Consider the following 25,610-nt stretch of genomic DNA (forward strand, 5'->3'; position numbering starts at 1 on the left):
TTCTCAATGTTTGTATTACCCAGATAACATTTATCTGAATATTGAAAAATCAGCCTTAGTGAGTTTTTCCTGTCAACCGACGATATAAGAAAAAAAACTTTACTCATACTTATTTGATTTCAATATAATTATTTAATATACACAAACTGAGTGGATTGTATGATTCATTGTCTTCGTCCAATCGAAACAATCCTCTTCAAAATGTGCCGAACACAATTTTTGTATGTTTCTTTGGTTCCCAATTTGTGCGACCGGTAATGTCTATCCATTTTCTTGATATATTTTTTTCTCTCGGAAACCTATGAAGCAGAGATAAATGGATGAGCATGAGCATTATAATCGTGGGCCAAATATGTGATGGGGTTTTTTTTAAAGGAAACACGCATTTCGTATCAATACAATAAACTTTATATTATACAGAAGAAATCACACATAGAAGAAAAAAACGAAACGAACGTATCCTCACAATGAGAGGCACCTCATTTGAAAGAGGAGAATGACTTCTACAAAATACAATCTTCACAAAAACCGAATTCGTGCGCCCCATTTGTAAACCCAACCCGAGTCCGTTACAATTTCTAGTATTTTCTTTGCATACTATAATATTTGTGGGTAAAATAAATTTTCAATAACTTGCAACACCATGTGATTTGTTATGATATGGTACCTCGTAATTTTTACTTAAAACTGATACTAAAAGACCTTACAGTAATAAAATTAGTATCGTTTTATATTAAAATCGAGCCAATAGATAGTACTATGATGAATGTAAGCTTGTTAAACTTGATAGTATCTACTTACATGTGAAAATATATCTCATCCATCATTCCATCGTGTTTTCGTTCAATATGCTCTATACAACCGAACAAAATCCACCCACCCATGTCACACACTCGTTAAGTGATGATAATAGTCTAATAAACTTAATAAACACCCACAAATCACTAGCAAATCAAAAATAAATAGCATTTAGAAAATTTTGTTGTAACTGTCAGCCTTTGTTTGGCAAAGATTTTTCATTTGTTTCATTGTTTGGCAAAGAGAACTGACGTAAACAGGCGCCACAGCAAAAAGGACAAAAAACATTTACAGCTTAACGTTTCTTTCTTACGCTTAATGTAGCTAAGCGTCTCTTTTTCGCAATGTCAGAACTGTCACGATTATACCCCTGTGGTGTATTGTTACTGACAGTACTCGAGTTAGCAAAATATTTGTATGTCTGTGTGCATGTATGATCTCGGAGCGATATACAGGAAATATACTGAAAATATTAGACAATGAAACAAAACCATTCTTAGTCGGTACCTAACAATGGGCGCAGTAGTTCATTCACCAATAGTATATTTGTCGTTGGATCGATACGGCGGGGGTGAGGCAGGGGCGGGGGGTCCCATTACAACCACTAACGGTGGTTTAGCGGTCAGTCTGGCCACGAATGGCAGCGATTAGCATACCAGCTGCCCCTTCACGCCCTGCGCACATATTTACAAGCGCAATTGTACAGAATATAAAAGTTTACGACGTGACGGCTGCAACTCATTATGTCGTTAGGAGCCGTATCGTATGACCTACTCCCCCGCTGATGTTACAGCGCAGCAATTTACCCATTAAACTAATGAATGAAGGCAATAATGATTAAATTGCTCGTCTTTGTTCCGGACAATACAATGGACTGTTCCTTTTTATAATCGTAATTCGATTATCAATCTATTGAATACAGTATTAGAATGATAATTTCAATGGAGTTTACTAGCTGTAATAAGTTTGTGAGTTAGCGGGTAGCTTGTAAGCTCGCTTCGTATTATTGATCTTTTTCACAATACGCTTTTAACTATCCTATTGGAAATCGCTTATCGCTCACTCGCTGGCTTTTAAACTAGTCGTCTAGCAGCTAGTAAACTAGCTCAGTATTATTGAAGCGTATAAAGCCATCTTACGTTCTTATCCTGGACTAGATCATTCTAGAAAAGACTCGTGAAGACGCGCACGCCAAGATACAACGTGACAAAAGTTTTGCGTCGCGCTCATTACCCTGCGCGGCTTCGAGAGTCAGTTGACGTCGCCGAAAGTACTTTTTGACAATTTCAGTTGATGACTTACCCTCCGTATAGAGCGGTCCTTGCTAGCGGAGCGGGGCGGGCGCGGCGGCGGCGAGGCGGGGCGGCCGTAGCGGTCCATCCACGAGCATGACGCGCGGCCCACCAGCGCGCCCGCCGTGCGCACCGTCATCGTCAGCTGACGACAGGATTTCAGCATCTGGGGAGTGGAGAGCTGGTGAGTCACTCGTGGATTACTTCAAATTAAAACTATCATGTATTGTTGAGGAGGTGTTTGACGAAATACTTAAGTACATTCGGAAAGCTGTCGTGCATGTTTTACAGCTTAAATATCAGCGCTATCATACTCGATAGATGCATATTATTTCTAAGTATCCCGGAATTCAGATTAAAGCAGAGCGAACCTCGTGGAAAGAAGCTTGTAATGTATGTATGTAAGTAATATCAAAAGCTTCATTGCAAAAAATATGTTTTCACGAAAAAAACATAACATCATACTGTATTAGCTTTGTGCTAAAACGAGTTTTATGCAAGTTTATTTTATGTAAGACATTCAGTTTTTACGTCCGCCCAATTACATAAAACGTTTCTTTTACCACTTGAGCGCATAAAAGAGAAGCGGAGAAAAGTTTCGGCTCTCATCTGACAATATAATATAGAGAACTAAAGGACGAACTGCTGCAAGAAAAACGAATAAATAATGTTGCTGAATCGTCGCTATTAGCATAATATACAGAGTAGTTTCTATTCTGCACATAATACTATGTAGTATGTATGTATATGGAACGCCTAAAATACCCCGGAGCGCAGGCAGACATAACCTATCGATCCTTCTAAAACTAAACCAGTCTGAGATATTGGTTATTAATATAAATATCCAGCATTAATAAAGCGTCACCCGAGGAGTTTTATGCAGGTTTTATGACGTAAATAAAGTGGAAGTGCGGAGGAATGGATGACGTCACGGGCGGCGGCGGACGACTCGGGCAGCCGGCGCGGCGCGTGGCCCGCCGGTATAAATAGAGGAGTAAAATGTACATATACGCTTATGAACGTACGACTAGCTTTTCCTGTGAGCTTTGTTTCCTCAAAGGGGTTTCCCGTTAGAAATAACGGGATAATAAGTAGGCATATGCTAATCCAGGGTGTCAGAGGTGGATTGGATATAACATTGGTAGGAAGGGTATATTATACTATTGTGGAATCGACTGGTGCATAATCTACCATATTTCTTAGATCCGCTTACAGACTGGCTGCGTGTTCACTACAAACACACAGGCTCACACGACGAGATATTGTTTTGTGATCGGGTCATCCTGATTTCCCCTATGGAAGTAAGTACTCGTATAAACTTTATGCAGCTATATCGCAGCAGGAGGCTGCCACAAACGACATTTCCCTCTTCACTCGACGTTACTTTCTTCCCGAATGGTTAGTTAAGCGGTGATGGCACAATCGTAATTGCTGAGTGGGCTAGTTTTTAGGAGTAACACAAGCACACAATTTCACTGCTTGGTCTCGCATATTGAGAGGTTACTAGAGCATTAATCGATACTGAAGCTGGACGGTGAAGGTATTTTCGTCACATTATGCAACTCCTATGCAAATTTGAAAGGTAACAAGCATTAACACTTAGAGCACAAAGCAAACAGAGGAGGCTAGGAATAACTTAGTTGGGTATATTTCGAGCAGGTATCTAGAGGGTATACGCTCGTAAATCTCTTGATAAGGCGAGGAGGGTACGCTCAGGAAGGAAGTCTATCGAGCGAACTACCTACACCGTCGCAAAAATATCCGTGCAGCTTGAAATAGTCTTCTATATGGAACAAGATTATTGTCTGAATTGTCTCTATCACGTTCCAGAATTGGTCCGTTTAATTTCACTTCAATAATGAGATAAATTTAATCGGAAATCGGAAACTTTTTATTTTTCTAAGTTGTTTTCTCTATCTGCATGATTTCCATTTATAAATATCCTTTGTGGGAGGATGAACTGAGTTTAGTGACTTCAATGGACTCTGCTTTGGTAATTAAGTAATTTCTAAGTACCTAGGTATCCTAGCAAAATATGAATTTCCGCTTCCAATTCCACTGTAAGAAGTAATCACGGGTGAACAAAAGGTGAGTCGAGCTGCCTCGAGCGGAGACTAATCCAAACTTTCCTATGAAAGAAAACTTCGTGCTGCGATTGCCAATTTATTAGTGTTCAGTAAACTTGTTGAGAACATTCCCTGTTATTTCCACTCAGAACGGCACTAACGTCTTGGTACAGTGTAAGAGAGCTTTGCAGTTTCTGAACGAATTAAGTATAAAGTTTTTAGTGTTACACTTTGCAAATGCGCTACTAGGTGTAAAATAATGTTGCTTTATGCTCCTGTAACAAGGCTAACTGCCTATTAGTGTCTAGTTACTCGTCACGGTAGATATATTATGTCAGGAGCGCTCTACGCGGGTGTCGTAGCTTCACGTTTGTTCTAGAATTTTCGACAAGAATTTACTGCACTAAGATAAGGCAACACGCGCTAGAACCGCTTGTTTCAAGAAGAATGTGTATCTTGAAGCTTGTTCCAAGAAGCACAACACAATCACTATCTTCGGCCATAGTCTTAAGTTTTAGTAAGCCATTATTTTTGGTTGTTGTAGTCAATTCTACGTAACTCATATTGAATATGTGATCCTACGCCTCGATTGGCTACGGATTGTCATCTTTATGCCTAGTTTCACCATAGTCTGTTAGATCATTAACACCTCTGTTAAAATAATTATACGTCATTTCCATATTATTTATTTGGTGAAACTAGGCCTTAGTGTTTTAGGGTGTCCGTTTCCGGTTTCTTATATACCTACTTACATCCCGAAGAAAGAGACATGTCATTGTCATTAGTTAGGTGGCAGTGAGAACTGCAAGTGGAATCTAACATTATCTAACGGAAACTTTGTACATAACAGGTGTTAGTTCTCTCGTAAACTTGTAGGTATTATGTATGACTAACTCATGCCTACGTATCTAACTTTATATTCTTGCCCTAGACTGAAATATGGAGTAGGTATATTCGTAGTTTAATATTACTTATTCTAGTAGACGAAATGAAAATACTTTAACTATGGGAATAAAAACAATTTAACGGCGAATAAAATAAAAAGTGCTTCTCTATTTGTAGAAACTTCAGACGGTAGTAAAATGTTCGAAAATATCCATTTAACGCAAATAGAAAATGTCTGTCTCGTATCAAGCTGTCATTTTACTCTGTCGTGATGCCGCCGTGATAGGACGACGGGTCTGAGTCGTTGCTGGAGAATTGATAATAATTGACCTCTCTTTTATGACTGCTAAAACCTCGATTAACTTAAAAATAATATACATGTTCCTACGTTAACGTATTGTACTTTTGTGATTCGGTGTATATCACCATAGGTACCATATTTTTAAAAGTGGCATTTTCTCAATTTTGGCATTGCAGTAACTTGTACTTAAATCTCAAACTTTATTTAATTTGACAAAAACAAGTTTAACGAAGCAAAATATATAAAGTTTAAGTCAAATTTATAAGCTGAAGTCCGGGAAAAAGAATTTTCAGAAACGGGGTTGAAAACATTCATTTCCGCTATTTCCACTCCGGGCTATATCATACTGACTGAGTGAAAGGCAGACTGTATCATAGTTTAGTTTATTTTCACATAATATAGGTATTAGGTAACTTACAAGTAAAAACTAATCCTGAGCAAACAAAGTAAAAAGTTTCCAGAAAAGAAAAACAAAACAAAAACGAAATTCCGCCGCAGCCGGCTATCTCAATATCCGGAGCTAGCGGTTTCAATTCTCGGCCGTTTAGCTATTGCTGCTAATAAGCTAATTACTAGTATGTGGTCGGTCTGCCGCAGCAGTTTGGCAGCAGGACGGCCGGCCGTTTGGCGCCGCGCCGGGAGCCCTGCCAGCGGCAACAGGTTCACAACACGAGCATTTGTCACAGAACTCACAGACAAGATACTGTCAGGAATGGCAGGAATGGCACATCCAGACGATCGACATGAGATTTAGAAGTTTGAACGGGTTTTGTTTGGTTATTGCTTTTGGCTCCGGCGGATAAGCTGGCTCGCCCGGCGATCATCGGGGAATTCTCCAGTGGAAGGAAACGTATTCGTATCGGAAATTCCGATCTGATTCGTGCAGTCTGGCAGATATTGCAGATACATAAGATTTTACGAGCTACAGATGTTTTGTTTCGATCTTGTATAAAATTGTTGTCTTTTCCGTTTACGAATGCAGTATTATATTCAAAGCAGAATCAATACGATGTAAATATACAGATTATGTCAATATCATAAATTCTAAAAATACTATGATAGGTTTTCATAAAAGAGTGTATACATACTACTATAAGTCTTACAAGTAAGCCCCCTTATAAGCAAAGTATCTACGCTACGAAGTTTCCACGACTCTATTCCATTACAGCTGTTGATAGTTCGTTTATCGCTCGTACACCCTAATCCACTTTGTCTTATAGATTATCCCCAGGGCTCTATCTTAGGGCCGTTACTCTTCGTAATTTTTATAAATGATATAAAAAAATGTTTCCTAAATACGAAATTCTTACTGTATGCGGATGAGCTTAAAATTTACAAAACAATTCACAGCATTGCATACTGCAATCTGTTTCAAGATGATCTCGACCGCTTTTCTAATTATTGCATCACAAATAAATTACATCTTAGCCTTTCTAAGTGTAATACAATAATATTTACCAAAAATAAAAATATAACTCGCTTCACTTACACTCTCTGTGAGGCCCCCTTGCGAGAAGTTACTACGGTGCGCGATCTGGGTGTTACCCTTGACTCTAAATTTAAACTCGACCAGCATATAGAACAAATCGTCAGTAAGGCCTTCCAAATGTATGGTTTTGTCATGAGAGCAGCTGTAGACTTTAAGCGACCTTCAACATACCTACATCTTTATAAAACAATTATTAGACCACAACTTGAATACGCTGTGCCCATTTGGAATCCTTACTTCAAAAAATATATAAATATGATTGAAAGAGTTCAGCGTAAATTCCTTCGTTCAGTACACTTTAAATTTTTCAAATCTCCCTCAGTTATCCTCAGTTACTAGAAAAATACAAAATTCTCTCTCTTCAGTCCCGACGCCAACTTTTGGAAGCCATGACTTTGTACGGAATCTGCCACAACAAATTTGATTGCAATCAGTTAACTAACAGTCTATGCTACTTAGTACCAAGAACCGTTCACCGTCGTGCTGTGCGCGTGCGACGATTGTTTGCCATGAGGACCAATCGCACCATTTCTGGTTCACGATCTCCCCTGTATCGCCTGGTTGAAACCTATAATGGAACTTTTGTGGACGTGGATATTTTTGCCCTTTCACCATCCTGCTTTAAAAACCATTGCACTCGTGTACTTATTTCTAATCAACAGTGTTTGTAAATGATTTCTTGTTCTCTTTCTTCTTGTTCTTGTTCTGATGTTTACACAAAATCCACATTATGCTTATAAATAGTGATTTATTTTTATTTTATTCACTGTTTGTAAGTGTGTGTTTATTTGGTTTTGTATTTACTGATTTATGTTTAATGCTATCCTAAGTATATTCTTATAGCGTATCCTCTTTTATAAATATTGATTCTTTGTAACCTGTGGACATTGTCGTGGGTTGTACATTTATGTAAGTTTTTAAATTTAACACAATGTATTACACTTTAATGTATAACTGTTTATTGTCCCTAATAAAGTAAAATAAAATAAAATAAAATATCGTTAAACAAGAGTCACCCTAGCCGCTGAATCCCTGAAGCCACTGACCTTGAGCGCATCTTCATGCGAGATCCCCGAGAAGGGCGTCCCGTTGACCTGCAGGATGGAGTCCCCGGGCCGCAGCCCCGCGCGCTCCGCCACCGAGCCCTCTTCCACGCGCGAGATGTACACGCCGACACCCACTGCAACAATATATAGCGTGGTATTGGCTGGTGGTGCAAGATGATGGTAGCTGATTGGTCGGAAAGTAATGGGGGTATACTGATCACAGGTCTCCCTTCAATGAAGGAAGATTCTATGCCTAGTCCACCACGCGGGTGGACTAATGGGTTGGTCGGAGAGTAATTATTGATACTGCTGCCGCTGCACTAAAACTCTTTCAAGCGGTCCTGACTTTGATTTATAAAAAAAGCAGTGACTGTCTCAGGGCTAGATGAGTATTTACTTGTAGTGAAATGTAAACAGATTTTGGTCATTTATTGCAAAAGGAAATTAAGCATATAGTTTGGTAATCATGAATAATTTTATACAAAGTCTTCGCAGCATTCTTTAGTAAACGTTTGTAACAACCAAAGTTTTTATATCACAAGTTAAGTTAGCAATAAAACGTTATAAAATCCATTCGCGACAGAGTAGCGGCCATTCCAGTTTCAAAATAACTTTCAAAATTGGGACATAAATTAAAACTCAACGTCTGAGGGCGGATTCGACCAACGTCGAGTAACTTTTTACTCGACAGTAAACTACCAGTTACTCGCGAGTAAGCAGATTTTGCATTCTACCAAACCTGAAACCAAGATAAGTAGCTTATCCCAAGAATAAAATGTTATACCGCCAAAATTGACCGTGTAACGAGCTTATCCGAGAGTAATTTTGTAATGGCGGCAGCACATCAGCTGATTAGAAAACCGTCATAATGACATATAAACACATCTGTTAAATCATAAACAAAAGTACGTCTAAAGGAAAATTCTCAGAATAACAACAGCGAATAAAATATTAAAACATAAACAATTTCCTACTATTATAATCCATTCAAACTAAGTTGGCATGTCATTTCTATTGCATGCTTTGAAAACGCAGCTATTTTTATTTTAGTTGCAGTACAGTTTCGTTCCTCGTTCATTCAATTAATCATGGTATAACTTGGTAGAATTAAAATGTACTTATCCCAGATATTTACTCGCGTATAAATTTTATTCCGGTATAGTTATTCTCGTGTAACGAGATGTTTGGACGAATCCACCCTGAGTCTGTTATATTTATTTCTCTGTAGCAGTGCTGGTTGGCATCTTTAATTATTGCAGAGCTAATGTTTAGAGCGGAGTGGGAGTAAGCAGCCTGAACTAACACAGATGGACCAACGGCCAGCCAGTCACGTCGACGGAAATTAACAACAAAAACAAACCATCTTTCATTTCGTTCATTCACGTCGTCAAATATAATTAAAGCTAAGGTTTATATTCCTGACAAAAATAAAACAAAGCTTCGCCTTTTGTTATTTCGAGTTTCATCAGAAATTTAACAATGTTGGTTGGCAGCGCTGTGACTGTTTTCGGCGTACATATTTGATTATATAAGACAAGCAATACCAACATCAGAATTTAATATGAAGCGAAAGCGATCCATTTTTAGCCGGGCTTCATACGTGTAATGTATTGCTTTGGCCCCATTGTAACCCCACACCTACCCATTTTACCTCTTGAACGAATCTCGTGGAACTCGAGACCGTATGAATCAAAACGCGTAGGTTTTCTTTTACTTTAGCTGAAATTTTCTTTTCGTCTTCGCTCTCTGGTCTTTTAATTTATCGCTTACATTTGAAACGGTAATATTTTTCTTAGCGCGCAGTAATAGCCCAGTCGGCAGTCAATTATGGAAAAACGAGAAGGTAGTACCCGCTCTTTAGCGTTGCAATTTTCCCTGATGCTTGTGGGTAGTGGCTAGTAAATGAAAAGGCAGACCTAGCGAGGTTGCGGCTCTATTTTAAACTCTATGTAGCTTTCATAAAGCCTCATCAGTAGGTCAGCGTGATAGAGTGCCACTCACTAAAAGTAAACTTCGATAAATTGGACGGAAACTGAATAAGCGAAAAATGAAAACTAGGTCTTGCATTCAACCACTACGAGTATGCGAGACCACAATAAGCTTTTAAAGTAAGTATCAAAAGTAATTATTGTTATTTAGATTAAATAATTATCATTAAAAACCGCTGACACTTTGCTACAAACACAACTAAAAAGTTAGTTTCAAACCAGAAATTTTCAGTAAAAAAAAATCTTGTCATATTTAATTCTGTGCTAGCAACATAAATTGCTGTTCTATTGATAATTGATATCTCACAACCAGCAGATCTGCAAGGACAAAGGTCGTCTTATCAGTTAATAAGAATCGATTTCAGGACACCATTTTGCTTTGATATCTTCTGGCTTCGTTTTGGTGGCTTCTGTGGTGCCGTATTGTCTCCTTATCATCATAACATTGTATAGAATTTGTGGTCTACTTTAACGTAAAGGAATGTAACGTCTAGTACGAATGGCATGATATTCTTAAGAGGATACTTTTAGCTTTTATAAGTATGTTGTAAAGAAAAAGTAACGATAAAATGCAACGCTCCATTATGGAAATTTGATGAGGTTTTGAGTTATTCATCCTTAGAATATCTTCAAGGTATCCCTGACATGCGGGCCCCTGTATAATAGGGGGTTGAATTTTATCAGTGAATTTCCGGTTGCAGGTTGGTTGCAGGTACCGTGCAATTTTCATTTGAGATAACCCGTGAAACTGCTTCATTTGAAGTCGCTGTCAGGTGGTACCTGCAGAACCATCAGCAGGTACGGCTGACATTTACCCTGTAGGTATGCTTAGCGTCTGTGTATGTGTGTATGCGTGTGTGTGTCTCACCTGCTTCCTTGCCTCCCTTGACGCAGATGCCGAAGCCGTGCGAGTCGGCGGGGTCCCGGCTCATGGTGACGGTTCGCGTGGAGGGCTCGGCGGGCGGCGGCGCTGCGCCCCCCGACGAGTAGGGCCGCTCGCGCTCGCCCCCTCGGTATATCGCCTGCGAACATACGGGGACTGTTAGCATTGGCAGTCAGCTGTTGCATTCTTGGGAGCATAAGAATACGATTTTGTCTAAAGTGTTTTACAAAATAACAAACTCTTAAGTCCTATCTCACAGAAAGGTTTAAGTAATTTCTCTTATCGAAAGTTCTTAAGAAATGTACTGAAAGATTCAGTTTTATTTACTCTCGTAGCTACATATGTACCTATATTTAACGGACAAAAGTTTACTTTCTCGACAGAGCGCTCATCCATTATTCAAGTTCACCAGTAAAACGTTTGGTAGCGAGCAGTAACAATGCCGAGTCAGCAATATAACGGGCCTGGCGCCGGAATGTAGTACAAGTTTGAAGGGTAACTGCGGGGGATGGCTTCCAATATTGGTCGAGCTGCGTTCATAAGCAATAAAACACGAGATCTCTTCGCTGCTCGAGACACAAAGCGAAGTTGAAGCGCTTTGTGTGGCGCTGAGCTGTTGGAACAACCGCCTCGATACGACACTCTGAACAAACATTCCGGGGCTTTACTTCTGCGGTTCGCTTGGAATGCAGTATGTTCAGTATTATAAGGCATTTGATACTAAACATGGAGCCTTTTCATACAACAGGTGCTCCAATTGGGTAACAATTATCGCGGGTGTAAGTAATATCGACACCGACGGCCGCAGTCTGAAACTTCGCTGAATACTTCATCGTGTGGCTAAAAATTTCCGCCCGATTCGTATTGATTATCCACGTTCGACCGAGTTGGCTTCAGAGCTCCGATGAATTAGTTAGTTAGTTAACTGTGTTGTAGAACTGTAGCGCTCATTAGTGCCTAACGAATCTAGGCTAGAATGCTCTGGATCTTACTCCTGTTTAAATAAAAACAGTCTCTACAAAATCCTTTTTCAGTTGCTATTATCACGCAATTATATTTAAAATAACAGTGCCATATACTGGTAGTGCGGTACATTACTTTCCTCTACCTCATAATTCTGTATGGAATCCAATTTGAATATGAAGCACACGTCACTTCACTGGAGACCTCGCTAACACACATCACGGCTGCTTCCTGAAGGCCACCTTACAGTCGTCTTTGCGACGCCATATTTTTCAACAATTATTTTATTACCGATTGAAGCCAACACGTGCAGGCATGTTATTTGGTAAGTAGCCAGCACTGAACTGAGCACCGAAACATTTGTAATACTTTCGTAGCCATAGCCACGGAACGCGTCATTCGTAAGGCGCTATGGGAATAGTCACATGCTATTTAGCCTGTAACTAGTCATAATGCATGTCTTTTACAATATTTTCTAGAATACTGTTAAGTATACGTTAGCTATTTTGTTTCTCACAAGAATCGATCACAAAAACTAGCATAACTATACATAATAATAGTCAAGTAAGCATATCAAGGCTACATGAGGTTTAGCTACTCTGGCTTTAGAATACAATAACTAGCTATAGCATAATAGCAGTCTCCCTTTCCCGACATAATAAATGTACCGAAAAAATACAAAATATGAAGGAGACGAAAGGTCCTTCAAAATGCGTAGTACAGTGGGTGCCACGTTATTGGGCTCACCGCGCGCCGCGGACTGACGGCCGAGTGACGCGGACACCATTGACCGTGAGGGATGGCACTGTATGGATAATACCTTTAACTTGATTATTTTACTTTCTATGCTGTGCATTAAGTATGCACATCTTGTTAAGGTGAAGAGGAAGGAATGACGTATAAATGCAGGTTTTAACATTTTTCTGCAACATTGTTTGTAAGGAATGAAATGAAAATATTTGTGCAAATGTATCAGCAATCACCTGGAAGGCAAACTGAACCATATCTGCTAAAAAGGAAATTTAGAATATTGACGAAATACTTTTCAAGGTAAGACTTTGTGACAAGTAATAAAAACACCCAAGGTTACATCCCCAATCCACGCCAAACTTGGGTGCAATTGAAAATAATAAAATAATACGGTAGGTCATGTCCTGCCTTCGTCGTGCGGCTATTTGTTCATGAATAACGAAGCACTATCGACTGGCGGCCTCACCTCAGAATTATTTACACGGACACCCTTCACTCCTAAACGACTTCACTTGTCCAAATATCTATTTTTTACTGTAAAACTCGAAACTTTTATGCAGCTGAAAGGTCATGGACTCGTTGTACGTACAACGTCTTATTATACATGAACGAGTTCCCGGAATTATAGGTAGCATACTTTTTTTTTAATAAGGTATGTATACCATTGTAAGTTATTTGCAGTTTAGTTAGTTATGTGCAGTATTTTTTCTAACACCAAAAAAAACAAGCAAATGAAGATATTCTCGACAGGCAACAGGCAGTTAGGCACCCAATATAGTAATGCTCTTGGTAATTTCAGGAATAGCCGTAAAAATTTATGGATGAAATCCCGTATCAGCTTTGCCCAATTTTTATAATGTCCCAAATTATTTGCACGCAACAATATTCAATGATTGCTCTATTTCAAGTCGCTACAATCTTAACTGCCGCCGACGACAGTTTTTCATTTTCTAATCTCAAGTTAAATTCGAGTGAAACATGCGAACATTGTTATCTGCAGCTAACTAATCACTAGCTGGGCAATGTGGGCATGCATGTTCTTGACAGAATAATAAATCGTGTTCAAACAGTGGTGAGCCGAGCCTGTGTTTGATTTACATCAATTGTTAATTACAGCTGGATGTATGCGTCTCGGTCGTTGGCAAATGGAAGGGTGTTATTATGCAAACGACTTGCCATTCTGTTTAATTTGCTGAAAGTTTATCATTTCATAAACAAAAACAGTTAGGAAGGTTAGTATGGTATGCACAGATTGTATTTACGTTATAGTTTGTTTACGTCTATGGTTTATACTTAAGTCTGTATAATAAGCCAAGTAGCAGCAAATAACACCAACCCCTTAAACTGAGGGTATCGTAGCCGTAGGCGACTTCCTGCCTTACACACTACAAGACTATCAAAACCTCCAATAGACCTGGAAAGGCGCCACAGAGCTTTTCTGTTAGCTGTGTAATTTCCAAAATCTCTCCTCTCACCACTCTAACAATATGGCACCACCAGATATTAATAAAGTCACTGATGTAGCTCAGTTACCTAAATTGGTGCGAGTATTTTGGCATATGGAGCAATCCATCTGCAGCCTACGCGTTTTCCTCCTTTAGTTTTAATGATCAAGTGGTTATACAGGATGCTCAAAGTGTCACATGATACTAACATGATGCGTAGTACTGCTGGGGCTACTAGCCGGCGAGTGTCGGCGCGGGGCGGGCGGCGGGTGCGAGGGCGGCAGTGCCTTGCCCAGCGCAGCCGCGCCGCCCTGCCCGAACAGACGCAGCACCTGCTCGGGGGAGATGGGCCGCTTCTTGCCGTTCACCGCGCTGAGGTGACTCGTGCTGTTGCGGAGACTTGCCGGACCTGGTAAGAGAGATACGGTTGTGAGTTATCTGATACACAGTTGCCCTGTAGTGATGCAAGTGAAGTTAAAAGAAGATTTGGAGAGGATCCTGCACTGAACTAATTCCACGGTATTCTATGTGATTCTGAAATATTTGGGTCTTTAGAAACTTTACTTACAGCAATTCAGGAATAATATATTAATGTGTATTCTGTTTGTGTTGTGTGGTGTTTTTCAGGGAATCAGCCGCATCGATCAAGGGATGTGGGAAAAATCGTTATCCTCACGATCAGGGATACGTATTACTAGGTGATGTAATTTATTGCTTCGATGCTGACATATCTGTTCGCTGGTCGTAGGTAATTAATTGAAGTAGCGCTCACACGTTGTAGGCGAGAAGCAAGCCACTACAAAAAGGTCAACATGTTTGCGTTGTTTCGGTATTTCATAGATGTTGGATGTTGAATACCGAAACTTGCACTGCCATTGTTATGTAGAGCATATACGATACGAGCAAGCTTAAAGTTTGCAGTGAGTTTAGTTTCCAGTGGTGTCATTAACTATTTAGTATTTAATAACCACTAAACCTCTACGGCATTAATTTTCCAATATCGATAAGGATTAGCCTTAGACAAGGGATTATCTATTACTATCGATATTGTATCGTGCTCCGTAGGTACTTCAAAACTATGATTCCTGATCGTGTAGATTACCTACATGGTATTACCATTCGAAACAAAATATATAACAGTGAACTGGTTCAGCCTTAGAACACTTTACTAAGCTGCCAAATTAAATATACAAACCAGTAGAGTTCCCAATAGCGGTGGACCCCAGATACGGCGTCCTCCTGAGTTTAGCCGGGTAGTGGTGCTGCGAGAAAGGCGCGTGGTGGCCGTGGGAAGAGGCGGGGCGCTCCACGATGGTGTAGGAGGTGTCAGGCGGCTTTTATAACACTAGTTTACTAAGCTGCCAAATTAAAGAGCACATACCAGTAGAATTCCCAATAGCGGTGGACCCCAGATAGGGCGTCCTCCCCAGTTTAGCCGGGTAGTGGTGCTGCGAGTAAGGCGCGTGGTGGCCGTGCGACGAGGCGGGGCGCTCCACGATGGTGTAGGAGGTGCCGGGCGGCGAGTAGTAGGTGCCGCCGCGCGCGCGCCCCCGCGCGTCTTCCGCCTCATAGCTCGTGTGGCGGTTGTCCTGTGGGCCAGAGGAGGGTTTCATTATTTTTGTATGCAGCATGTGGTGGTTCTAGCACCTTTAGTGCACGATACCTGACTAAATTTGTCTCTCCAGCCGGAGGTACGCTTGCCTGTTTGTGGTTCCGAGCATGTGGAAATTTTGTAGGTGAAGATAAGTTTTGGAGTGCGGTGAACGGTGCTAGCTTTTTTAATGAATATTAATATACAATTACACAGCCACCAAATTTGCGAATTTCAAGCGAGTATTTAAACAAATATCTGCCCGGCCAGGGATCGAACCCGGGACCTTCGGCAAATCAGTCAGCCGAGACTCATTCTAAACAACTTGATGACTTTGACCACACTAGTCGACCTCCTTTCGTTTCGATCCACTCTTTCACGGACACCCTGTATATGAGGTACCTGTTGCGAGCGCGAGTGCCGGGCGAGGTGGTGCGCGGGCGGGTGCTGCGGCGTGGCGCTGCGGGTCCAGCCGTAGGGCTGCGCGTGCGGCGGCCAGCGCGCGCCCAGCTCCGCCAGCTCCGAGCCCTCCGCCGCCTCCCCCGACCTCATGCCGGGGGTACAGCCACGCACTGGAACAATGGAGAAGAAGTTAATGAAGTAAAGTCAAGAAGTATACGTTAGTACAGATGCAAAAATACAGATAACTAGGCAATATGTACATTTGTACCCTGTCCACCTATTGCTAGGTGAACCATTGTCAATATCTTGTTTTACCTCGTAAAACTTCTTTCATGTGTCGCTATTGTTATATTTTATTATCATCATTATATGCCATATCCTCTGCTGGATTTACCCGTCCCTAATAAGCAGCTTGCAGCTTCTAAACACAAAGTGAAACTTAAGCTAATTTAAAATTTTAAAGTTTCGCAACCTCGCATAAAGTTGCACCTGGAAAGTAGTGCAGGCTTATGAAGGCCTCTTTTATGGAGTTCCTTGACTGGTGAGTAATTGCAGACGGGACGGGGGGGGAGGGGGGGCACCTGGGCGCGGTTTATGGGCGCACCGACCCGAGGTGTGGACGTTGAACATAAGCCAAGAAATGTGCCGTTTTATGAGATTTTCCGACACATTCCTCTATTGTTACGGGAAATTTGCCTGCGCGTGGCGGTTATGAGCTACGTGAACTATTTGCAACATCCGGGAACTTCAAATTGAACTTTAACTATGATCAATTGATAGTTTAATAAATTCTTGGGTCTTACATGCGCCTGAGGTAGATAGCACACCCCGTAATATTATATTTAAACTTAGTTAAAGACCGTAGAGGTGGGCGTGCGATGTAACTCTGCCTACTCGTAAGAGATGACATATAGTTTTGGTACCAATAATAATTAAATTATGTTTTACATTTGAGTTAAGTAATTAATAAAATTTGTTCATCAATATACTTTTCTGCGTGGCAGAGCCTCATGATATTACCTACTTTCTATTCACTATCTTTTTGTTTTCTACTAACTAAGTTATTTTAATTTATCTATGTAGATTCTCAAAGCTCCTAATTTCTATTTATTGCCATCATTACGCTGTTACCGCTCGAAACCATTTCCAAAATCAAACGTCAATGGCCAATTAGATTCAGCCGTTAGTCTTCCAGCTTAATTGAAGCGGAAGTGTTGGTGACCGGGGATGAGTCGGCATTTTCGGTAATTTTGCCGGCTCCGGGCGTCCGGCTGGTCACAGCGTCCGGTGTCAGTCCGGTACCGTCCGATCGGTTCCGGTCCAACCGCTACAGTTTGGGACCACACCTTAAAATCGATCCTTAACTTTGGAAGTCTGAGGTCGTGCTTGGTTCCGGTTGGTGTGTCGCTGTTTTGTTTTCCTTTTTCGAACTTTGAGTTGGTACTTAACCTTAAATAAATCCATTTTTTCCCAGTTGTGTTTAGATCTACCTATACACTGTATAGTAAACAGATTGGATTTAAAAGAATTTCCCAAAATAATATTTTTTCTTACCTACAGTACGAGCAGTATATTTACAAAGTTTTTCTCCGGACTACAGGAGGAAAATGCACATTAAATTAGTAAATTCCCAACTTTGAACAATTAGCATGATAGTAAAAACATTCCATTTACCTCCGCAACCAAACTAATGGTCAAAATTTGTGCAGTTTGGACCAGCGCCAGCCAACTTCTGTTCACAGATTAAGCAGTTTACTAACATTTTCAACAACAATAGTGTAATAATTAACAAATTAATTTACTAATAACTTAGCAGCGGACGTTGCATTATATAACATTATTTTGTTTATTGAGAGGCTTTTCTTCTATATCGGAGAACTTAGAAAAGGCAGCTGAAAAATAGTGATGTAATGACATTGCATCGTGCGTGGCGCGTTGGAAAAAACACATAACACAAACATTTTAACGAACCTGGGACCTTCGGGATACCTAGCAGTCAAGGCTACTAACCACTACACCATTGTGTAAATGTGTAGTTAGCCATACATACAGTGTATACTAATTTTATCTAGTAGGTAGTTTGCGCCGCCTCAGGCCGAGAGACATAAATCCAACAATAGCTTTTGTCAGACATCTCATTTCCGCATTTCAGGCGCGACCTCATAAACCCGGCCTACTGGTATATAACTATACATGTGTGTTGTTTGCCTATGTGTATATTATGTACCTACATGTCTGTATGTCGCTACTGTCTCTATGTGCATGCACTTGCTTTATGTGCCTTTTTATAGTTGGACAAAAAGTTAGCTGAAAATTGTGGAAATCTTTTTCATGCAGACAATTTTCAAATCGTTTAAAAACATTTATAAAAGACACTCTACAATTCTCAGGTTCTATTTGAATGGCGCTAGAGTTTTCTTTGAATAAATTCCGTAGTTGGTGCGATTGGCGTGACTTGACCGTCCTGGCTCAGTCTAAACTTGTTGGGAGGAATAACAAACAGCATTTGCCGTGCCTTTATCTTCGTAAATCTCTTTCTAGGTATACTGTGATACTTTTTTTAAGTTTGCAAATCGTATTGGAAACTAGAAGTAGATGATGATGAACTGAAAAGCAATTAGTATATATTACCTATGTGTGTAACAGTAGCATGTTTTGTCTATCTAACAAAACATTGAAGTTGGATTCAACATGTACAATACATGTTGGGATTTTATTCATGCAGGGCACTTTATTGTTGAGCAAAGCTTCTACAAATAGCCCCGCTAGACTGATGCCGCGTCTACATGCTACAATAGCATAGATCTGCATGTGCAGTGTGCAGCATGGCACGTATAAAATACACCGGCTAGGAAATTGAGATGGATGCTGCTACGCGGGCTGGCTTGCTACGCCGTAGCCCGTAGCACTTTATAGCTGAAGCACGTGCTACGAGAGAAGATCGGAGTCATTTCAGGAATTCTTGTTTGCGATCGAGTTTTTGGTAATAATAAATTGGAATTTTACGGCGAATACTAATTTTACGGCAAAAACTGAACTGATTTCATACGATAAATGCGATTTGATTGGATGTTCAATTAAAATTTTAGGTACATTTTATGCTAGAGTTACTTGGCTTTTACTAGATTTCGAAATGATGTCTCTTGATGACATCTTGCCCCCGTTCATCTCATTTTACGACGAAATAAAGTGATTGATTTTCATATGCCTACCTATATTGCTAAGCTGATTTTACATAATAATGACTGATGCCTTTACAAAATATTTACGTAAAATACCCTCTCCAAATTTGCCTTTAAAATGGGGAGATAAATATCGATGAGTGAAATTAGTCATCGTTGAGCGATGCCTCGGATGACGGATGGACTGCACTTGGCGCGCCGCCACGCCGGGCCTCACGATATACGGACCCATAATATGTCTACAAATTTCAATTTATATGAGTATAAATCTTCGTCTTTTTATCGTGTCGGTGAAAAATACCTACTGCAGCTTGACTAAGGATGTGACCAAGGTGAAACATTGGCCGGACAGATTATTTGTTTGTCGGTAACTGTATAGGATGCCCCGGAGACAAAAGGAGCACGTTAATACTTCAGTCAAAGTGGCCCCTGTCCCCTAAAGTACCAAATGGATACGCCACAAGTTTCACTATTATAATGATTACAAATCTGTAGTGAATCTAGTTAAAGATTCCTAAATAAAATCTACTATGAAGCCGTTATATCTCTGAATAATCAAGAACATTGATAGAAGCCGTATCTAACTTCACGGCTGAAATATCTTCTAAATCCTGTCACTTTCAGTGATCCGTGCCGCTTGCCCGAGCAGAGATAATTCTTTGATAACAATGCATAATGAAAACGTACCGTATGTGGTTTAATATACAGACTACATCGGCTTGTGGAGTGTTTTCATCGTGGTTAGAATCTCCCGCGTCAGTGGTTTGGAAAACCTACGGCTCAGTTCGGAAAATCAAATGGAAAATGTGATCATCTGTACAACGATCCTATACGAGCGTTCCCGATCAAACTTGATCCGGTTATAATGGAATTTACTGCTTCCATATCTACCCTATACTCTACCCAGATACCGTAACGTAATTGTCATAAAGCGGTTAACATTTCTTGAAGTAAAAGAAACTTGGGTAAACCCGAAATAAAAATTGGGAGAAAAGGAAAAAGGAAAGCAGATGACGAGATTCCTCTACCAAATTTCCCATTCTCTGTTTGTTAGGTACATTAACTTCATCGTCTCAAATATATTTTTTTTGAAGAGCATTACATTCAGCAAAATTTCAGTTCATACTTAGTCACATTTACTCAAAAGATAAAGTGTGCCTCCACGTTTGTAAATTCATCCCAGAATTTGAAAATCACAATGCGTTTAATTAAAAAAACATAAGTCCCTCTCACAATGAAATAAACAATCAATTTAAATATTTGTTCGAATGGAAAATGAATTCATCGATGAAACAGTTTGTCCGAAGCACACGCCATATTTACATAACACAGAACTAGCAACGGTCCGCGTGTCCGCTGGATAAATATTCCGATGTCGAATGTTGAAATGCTGAATTTAAAGTTGGCAACGTAGAGGTATATTTTATTACGTGTGGGTCGTTTTTGTTGAATTCAATCTGAGTTATTAGATTCAGCGAGAAAAAAATACGTTGAGTGGTATTAAATCGAAATATATGCCGTGAAAATAATTACTTACTCATTTTAAACTGTAACGCTGATGGTTCCATACATAATTTTAAAATAATAGTACTTTTACATGCCGCTAGTATTTTTGGCTATATTTTTTATTAAATATCAACTACTTACCTATTTTTATAGTAAAACGCTATGTTAACGCTATTAAATTTTACTACCTGATCTCTAACTAAACAATGCATTTACACACCCACACCCACTCTCCCACTCTCCGGCCGTACTCCTGACCCTGTGTACTAATCGCGGGAAAATAATACCAATTCATTTGAAAGACAAGAGAGCGCGGGGTGGGTCTGACGTCACAGGCGCGGGGGGAGGGTTCAAGGGCGGGGAAGTGGGTCAGTGGGGCGCGGGACACCGGCTGCTTCCTGCGCGACCCACAACAACGCGCCACCCGCAATCAGACCCCACTGTATTTACTCATCATCGCTGCACTGAGAGAGGGCTTGAAAGCCATTTCGCAATTGATTGCATTTCGGTCCGGTGTTATGCTACGATAGAGGTATTCAGTATTGGATAGTGTTTTATATAGTACATTTCTTCATCTCTCCTGAATATTTACGATATATTTGGATTTTAGGAGCATAAATATATTAAGCTTTATGAGGAATACAGTTTCTTTATGAGAATATTCCAAAATCTCATCCTGAATTGCTAGTAAGATTATAATCATAAAAAGACGGGAAAACTAAATTACCTCGAAGCTAGAAGCCTCATGCATAATGCATTACTTCATTTACGAGTTGTATCACGTAATTTTATAAATGAAAGGTAGTGGAGCTCTGGAATTCAGCGAGAGGCTGCGGCCATGGAACTAGCAGGTTCACCTTGTCGATTCTTTTTGAGTAGTAGCCTTGTAAGATGAGACCGTCTTACCTACAAATATACTAAATAATTATTTATATTTAAAAACTTTAGATTCTATGTTGGAAAAATACTGCAACAGAGTTGAACATTCAAATGAGGATGAAAATAAAATTGGAATCGTGTGTATGTGGACGCTTACTTAAAAATAATAATTATATGTGCCCATGTATAAGTGTTTATTTAAAATGCTTATCTCAACGCTTTTCATTTCAGTAAATTCAATAACAGCGCTCAATGCACTTAGGTTCTGAAAACTAGTAAGAAATTACTTTGACTTGTTTGTTTCGCGGCCACAGGTCTTCAGGCCATTTCCGCTCCGCGATGCAGAAAAAATGGCCGCCGCCGACTTCCGGTTCACCGCGCAGCCTCCTAATAACTTCCACCTGCTGAGCTTCGCCACAAAGAACATCAAAGCCCACTTACATATTCATTCCTACTGCCTTGTAATCAAATAAATGATCTTAACGATAAAAGGTAAGTATCATTACTATCATTAGTCAATCAAAGTGGTACTTTTACGTGATATTATTTTGGTTTACCTAACATACAGATGTCGATGTCAATGGTGAGTTGTTTGACTTTAACTATAATTAATATTGCTGAAACACCGTAACAGAATGGTGTTAGATGAATCCGGGTAAATATGTATGTGGCTACTTAGCTCACTAACGTGATAGACTATTGATTAAAACAAAATTTAATGTAAGTATGTACAGTGGCCTGCGCCTAAAAGTATACAGGAGGAGTTTTTAAAATAGCGATCTCAAGCTCACATGCTGCTCAAGCACATCCACATAAACACCACTGCTACCCACATCACACACAACACGTCCCCGGATTTATAACAGGTGTAGCTGGTCCCTTCATCATCAGGGATCTCTATTTTAAAAACTCCGCCTGTATACTTTTAGGCGCAGGCCACCGTACCTATAAGGATTCATAAAAATCTGAATATCATGCGGAACACCCGCCACACCGCTGTGCTATTTGTTTGTAAAATACAGGGCCAAGTCGGTATTCTATTAGGAGTTTCGCAGGTGTTAGTGTCGGGTTTCACATTTGAATACGTAATACCACTATCATCGGACCAACGCCCTGTCGCTAAACCGCTATGGCAGCTCGACTAGGCTACCTAAGTAATACGTACTTTGATATTTCTGTACTTCCAGATAATTTAAACGTCGGTGAAAATTGAAAACTAACTAAGTATAATGACACTTGGTACTTTTCTGCGTCACAAACCCGGGTGAACAGCTAATACCAGAGTATTGGCTAAAAAGTAATTTTTAAATTAGGAATTGATAGAAGGTAAGTACTTAATTAACATTAGCAGCATCGTCGACCAAATAATTCCACCATTCAGAACAATAGAGACAATTATTGTCGAAGTCGAATCACGCACAATTTCGTATTCGGAGCGAATTCGGCTTTGCTATTTTCAGGCAGAAATCAATATCGCATGTACCTTCCTCTGTTCGGAGCGGGAAGGTCGTTTACATGTAAATTGACTAATTTGTTCAGTCGTGGACAGTATTCGTGCTTCGACATAATCAGAGTATTCAGCTGTACCGCGCCGATGCAACTCACGTGTACGCTAGTTACTAGTTACCTAGCTAGTGCATGTAATGCAAAAAAGTGTACAGCTAATAAAGTATTCAAATAATGTCAATCCACCAATTCTTTTTTTAAGATAAATGTTCCCTGAAATAGGAATAACACTGTATCGGCCGCCTGTGTTAGTTATTTCTTATGTAGAGTAATTAATTATGATTTTTTGAGAAATACTTACCAAATTTTTAAATATGATTGGTCAAATCTGATTTTCAGAACACAATTTAAAATAGTCTCTCCAGAATCGCTCCGAATGTATATGAAGTAATTTGTTGTTTCTATACGAAGTCGGCAGAATAAGTTCTTGGAATGAACTAATCTAGTCGTATACTCGTACACCTACTCAGCTGGAGTGGCGTCCCCCGGGCTCTCGCGATAAGTATCCTCGTTACATGGAGAGCCCATCTGGCGAAATGGGCTCCTTCCAGAAAGTATTAGAAATAATTGTCGCGCCATTCCATTTATGGACCCGCCATATTATGTCCTAAGACTTTACAACCGCTTCATTGCTTCAAACTAAAAGTACATACGTAGATTGTAACTAACTAAAACTTAAAATTACTGTGTAGCTAAGGAAAGTGTTGTTCTTATGAGAATATTTTGATTCAAAAGAACAGTCATCATAGCAGTTTTCCCTACTATTAAACTTAAATAACAAGGCAGTCCTTGAATCTGAAGTTGTCGTCAGAATTTACAACAAGCGCCATTGAATGTAAACTTTATGAAACTAGACCGGGTAGACGACAGGAAACTGGCAGAAAATGAACGCGGCTTCGAGAGACAGCAAAAATACAACAGAAACTTTGTTAAAAACTGTCTCCCTGTCTGTTGCAACCGCGGACCAGCCGTGCATACAAACTGTGCATTTATGTGGAATACGTAGGTACATTGAGTATGAGGTACACCCGAGTCCGCGTTATTCTATGTATAGCTAGGTACTTAATTTCCTAAACATGAAGTTATTGATGCGAAATACTATGTAAGTTCTAATTTTTTTAAGATATAAAGAGTGCTATGATCCTTCAGAAATGTACCTATAATTCTAATTGTACCTATAATGCTAATAGGCACTTGTTTACACGCAAATTAGTTTGTTTTCAACCGAGTCCGCGTTGTTCTATGGTTTTACACAAACTGCAATTTATAGACAGTAGGTACTTTTAATTTAAATTTTTCAGTAAGTACTTTTACCATTTCATAAAATCGGGGGAGGGATAAAGAGTAAATTATATATTTATTTTTAATGGAATATTAGTGAAACGTACCGTGGGCAATTCGTATTCAGAGCGCGGACCGCGGGTCGTGGGGTGTCGCTGAATTCACTTACTCACTCGCGATATGCAACTCAGGAATATCAAGATATGTACTACCTGTCCGTACATTGTGTTAGCTTTCATACTGGTAAAATGCTCCAATCCACTCACTACGAAGTAGAGTGCCCATAAATTTATCTATGATTTAGTTACAGCATAAATTTCCTGAATTAAAAAAATATAGAGTTGTGGAGTTGACGCAGTATAATAAAAGATGAAGGGCATTTATGTAGAAATAGTTTACACACGATGTTTTCCAACTCAGGACTGACAAATAGAAAAAAATCTATTATAATGTGGCAATAATTTGGTTAATTGTCAATGTAAACCAATAGAAAGAGTAGATTGTGTAACCTACCTTGGTGTAAAGATTGATAATAATTTCTCATGGTCTCAACATATAGAATATATTAGCGATAAATTAAGGATATTATTATAATTTTTTTTTTTTTTGTGTGCAATCTAATTGGCAGTGTGCGGACATTGAATTGTTAGGGGTAAACTCTGATACCTATACATTTATTAGTGAAGCGAACGGATCCAGACGCTGGCTCGACCATTGTGTTGTGACTGACTCTGCCATGATGACTGTTTATAATGCGTATGTTATGTATGATGCTCTGTGGTCTGATCACTTTCCCCTGGTGATACAATGTAAATTAAATTTAATAAAACCGAAACTTTATAACAACATTAAAATCAGTGACTGTAATAGAATAAGATGGGGTGATCGGACACTTGACCAAATTGACATGTATACTAAATTTTGCAATGATAATTTAAAATTAATTGACTTTCCTTTAGAATTAAGTGCATGTTGTGACCTTACGTGTAATAATTTGAACCACAGACATATTATTGATAAAATGTATAATGACATTATTACCGTGTTATGCCAAGCAGCGAGTGAGAGTTGCAATGTGACCTCTTACAGGCGTAAAAAGCCAGTTATAGGGTGGAACAAGCATGTCAGTGACGCTCACAGGGACGCCAGACAAAAATTTGAGTTGTGGGTGTGGTATGGCAAGCCAAGGGAGGGTCATTTGTGGAATGAAATGCAGGCCAGTCGTAGGCTGTTTAAATCTCGCCTTCGATGGTGTCAAAATAATAGAGAACAAATTAAAATGGACATCCTAGCGTCGCTGCATTCTACAAATGACTTTCGCGGTTTTTGGAAGGCCACCAAGAAACTGAATAGCAAG

At 39.7% G+C, this 25,610-nt stretch overlaps 1 protein-coding gene across 1 annotated transcript in view; it reads right to left on the minus strand.

Moving 5' to 3' along the window:
• LOC105381399 overlaps window positions 1–25,610 on the minus strand; it is a 74,676-nt gene that overhangs the window by 39,386 nt on the left and 9,680 nt on the right. Inside the window, exons 2-7 of the mRNA XM_038120783.2 lie at window positions 15,900–16,069; window positions 15,288–15,495; window positions 14,116–14,315; window positions 10,734–10,887; window positions 7,878–8,011; window positions 2,101–2,256 (exon numbers count right to left, since the gene is read on the minus strand). Coding sequence (XP_037976711.1) covers window positions 2,101–2,256; window positions 7,878–8,011; window positions 10,734–10,887; window positions 14,116–14,315; window positions 15,288–15,495; window positions 15,900–16,049 — 1,002 coding nt within the window. The 5' untranslated portion in view covers window positions 16,050–16,069. The remainder of the gene's footprint in view (window positions 1–2,100; window positions 2,257–7,877; window positions 8,012–10,733; window positions 10,888–14,115; window positions 14,316–15,287; window positions 15,496–15,899; window positions 16,070–25,610) is intronic.

Source organism: Plutella xylostella, chromosome 4, assembly GCF_932276165.1.
Source record: "Plutella xylostella chromosome 4, ilPluXylo3.1, whole genome shotgun sequence".
Taxonomy (NCBI): Eukaryota; Metazoa; Arthropoda; class Insecta; order Lepidoptera; family Plutellidae; genus Plutella; species Plutella xylostella.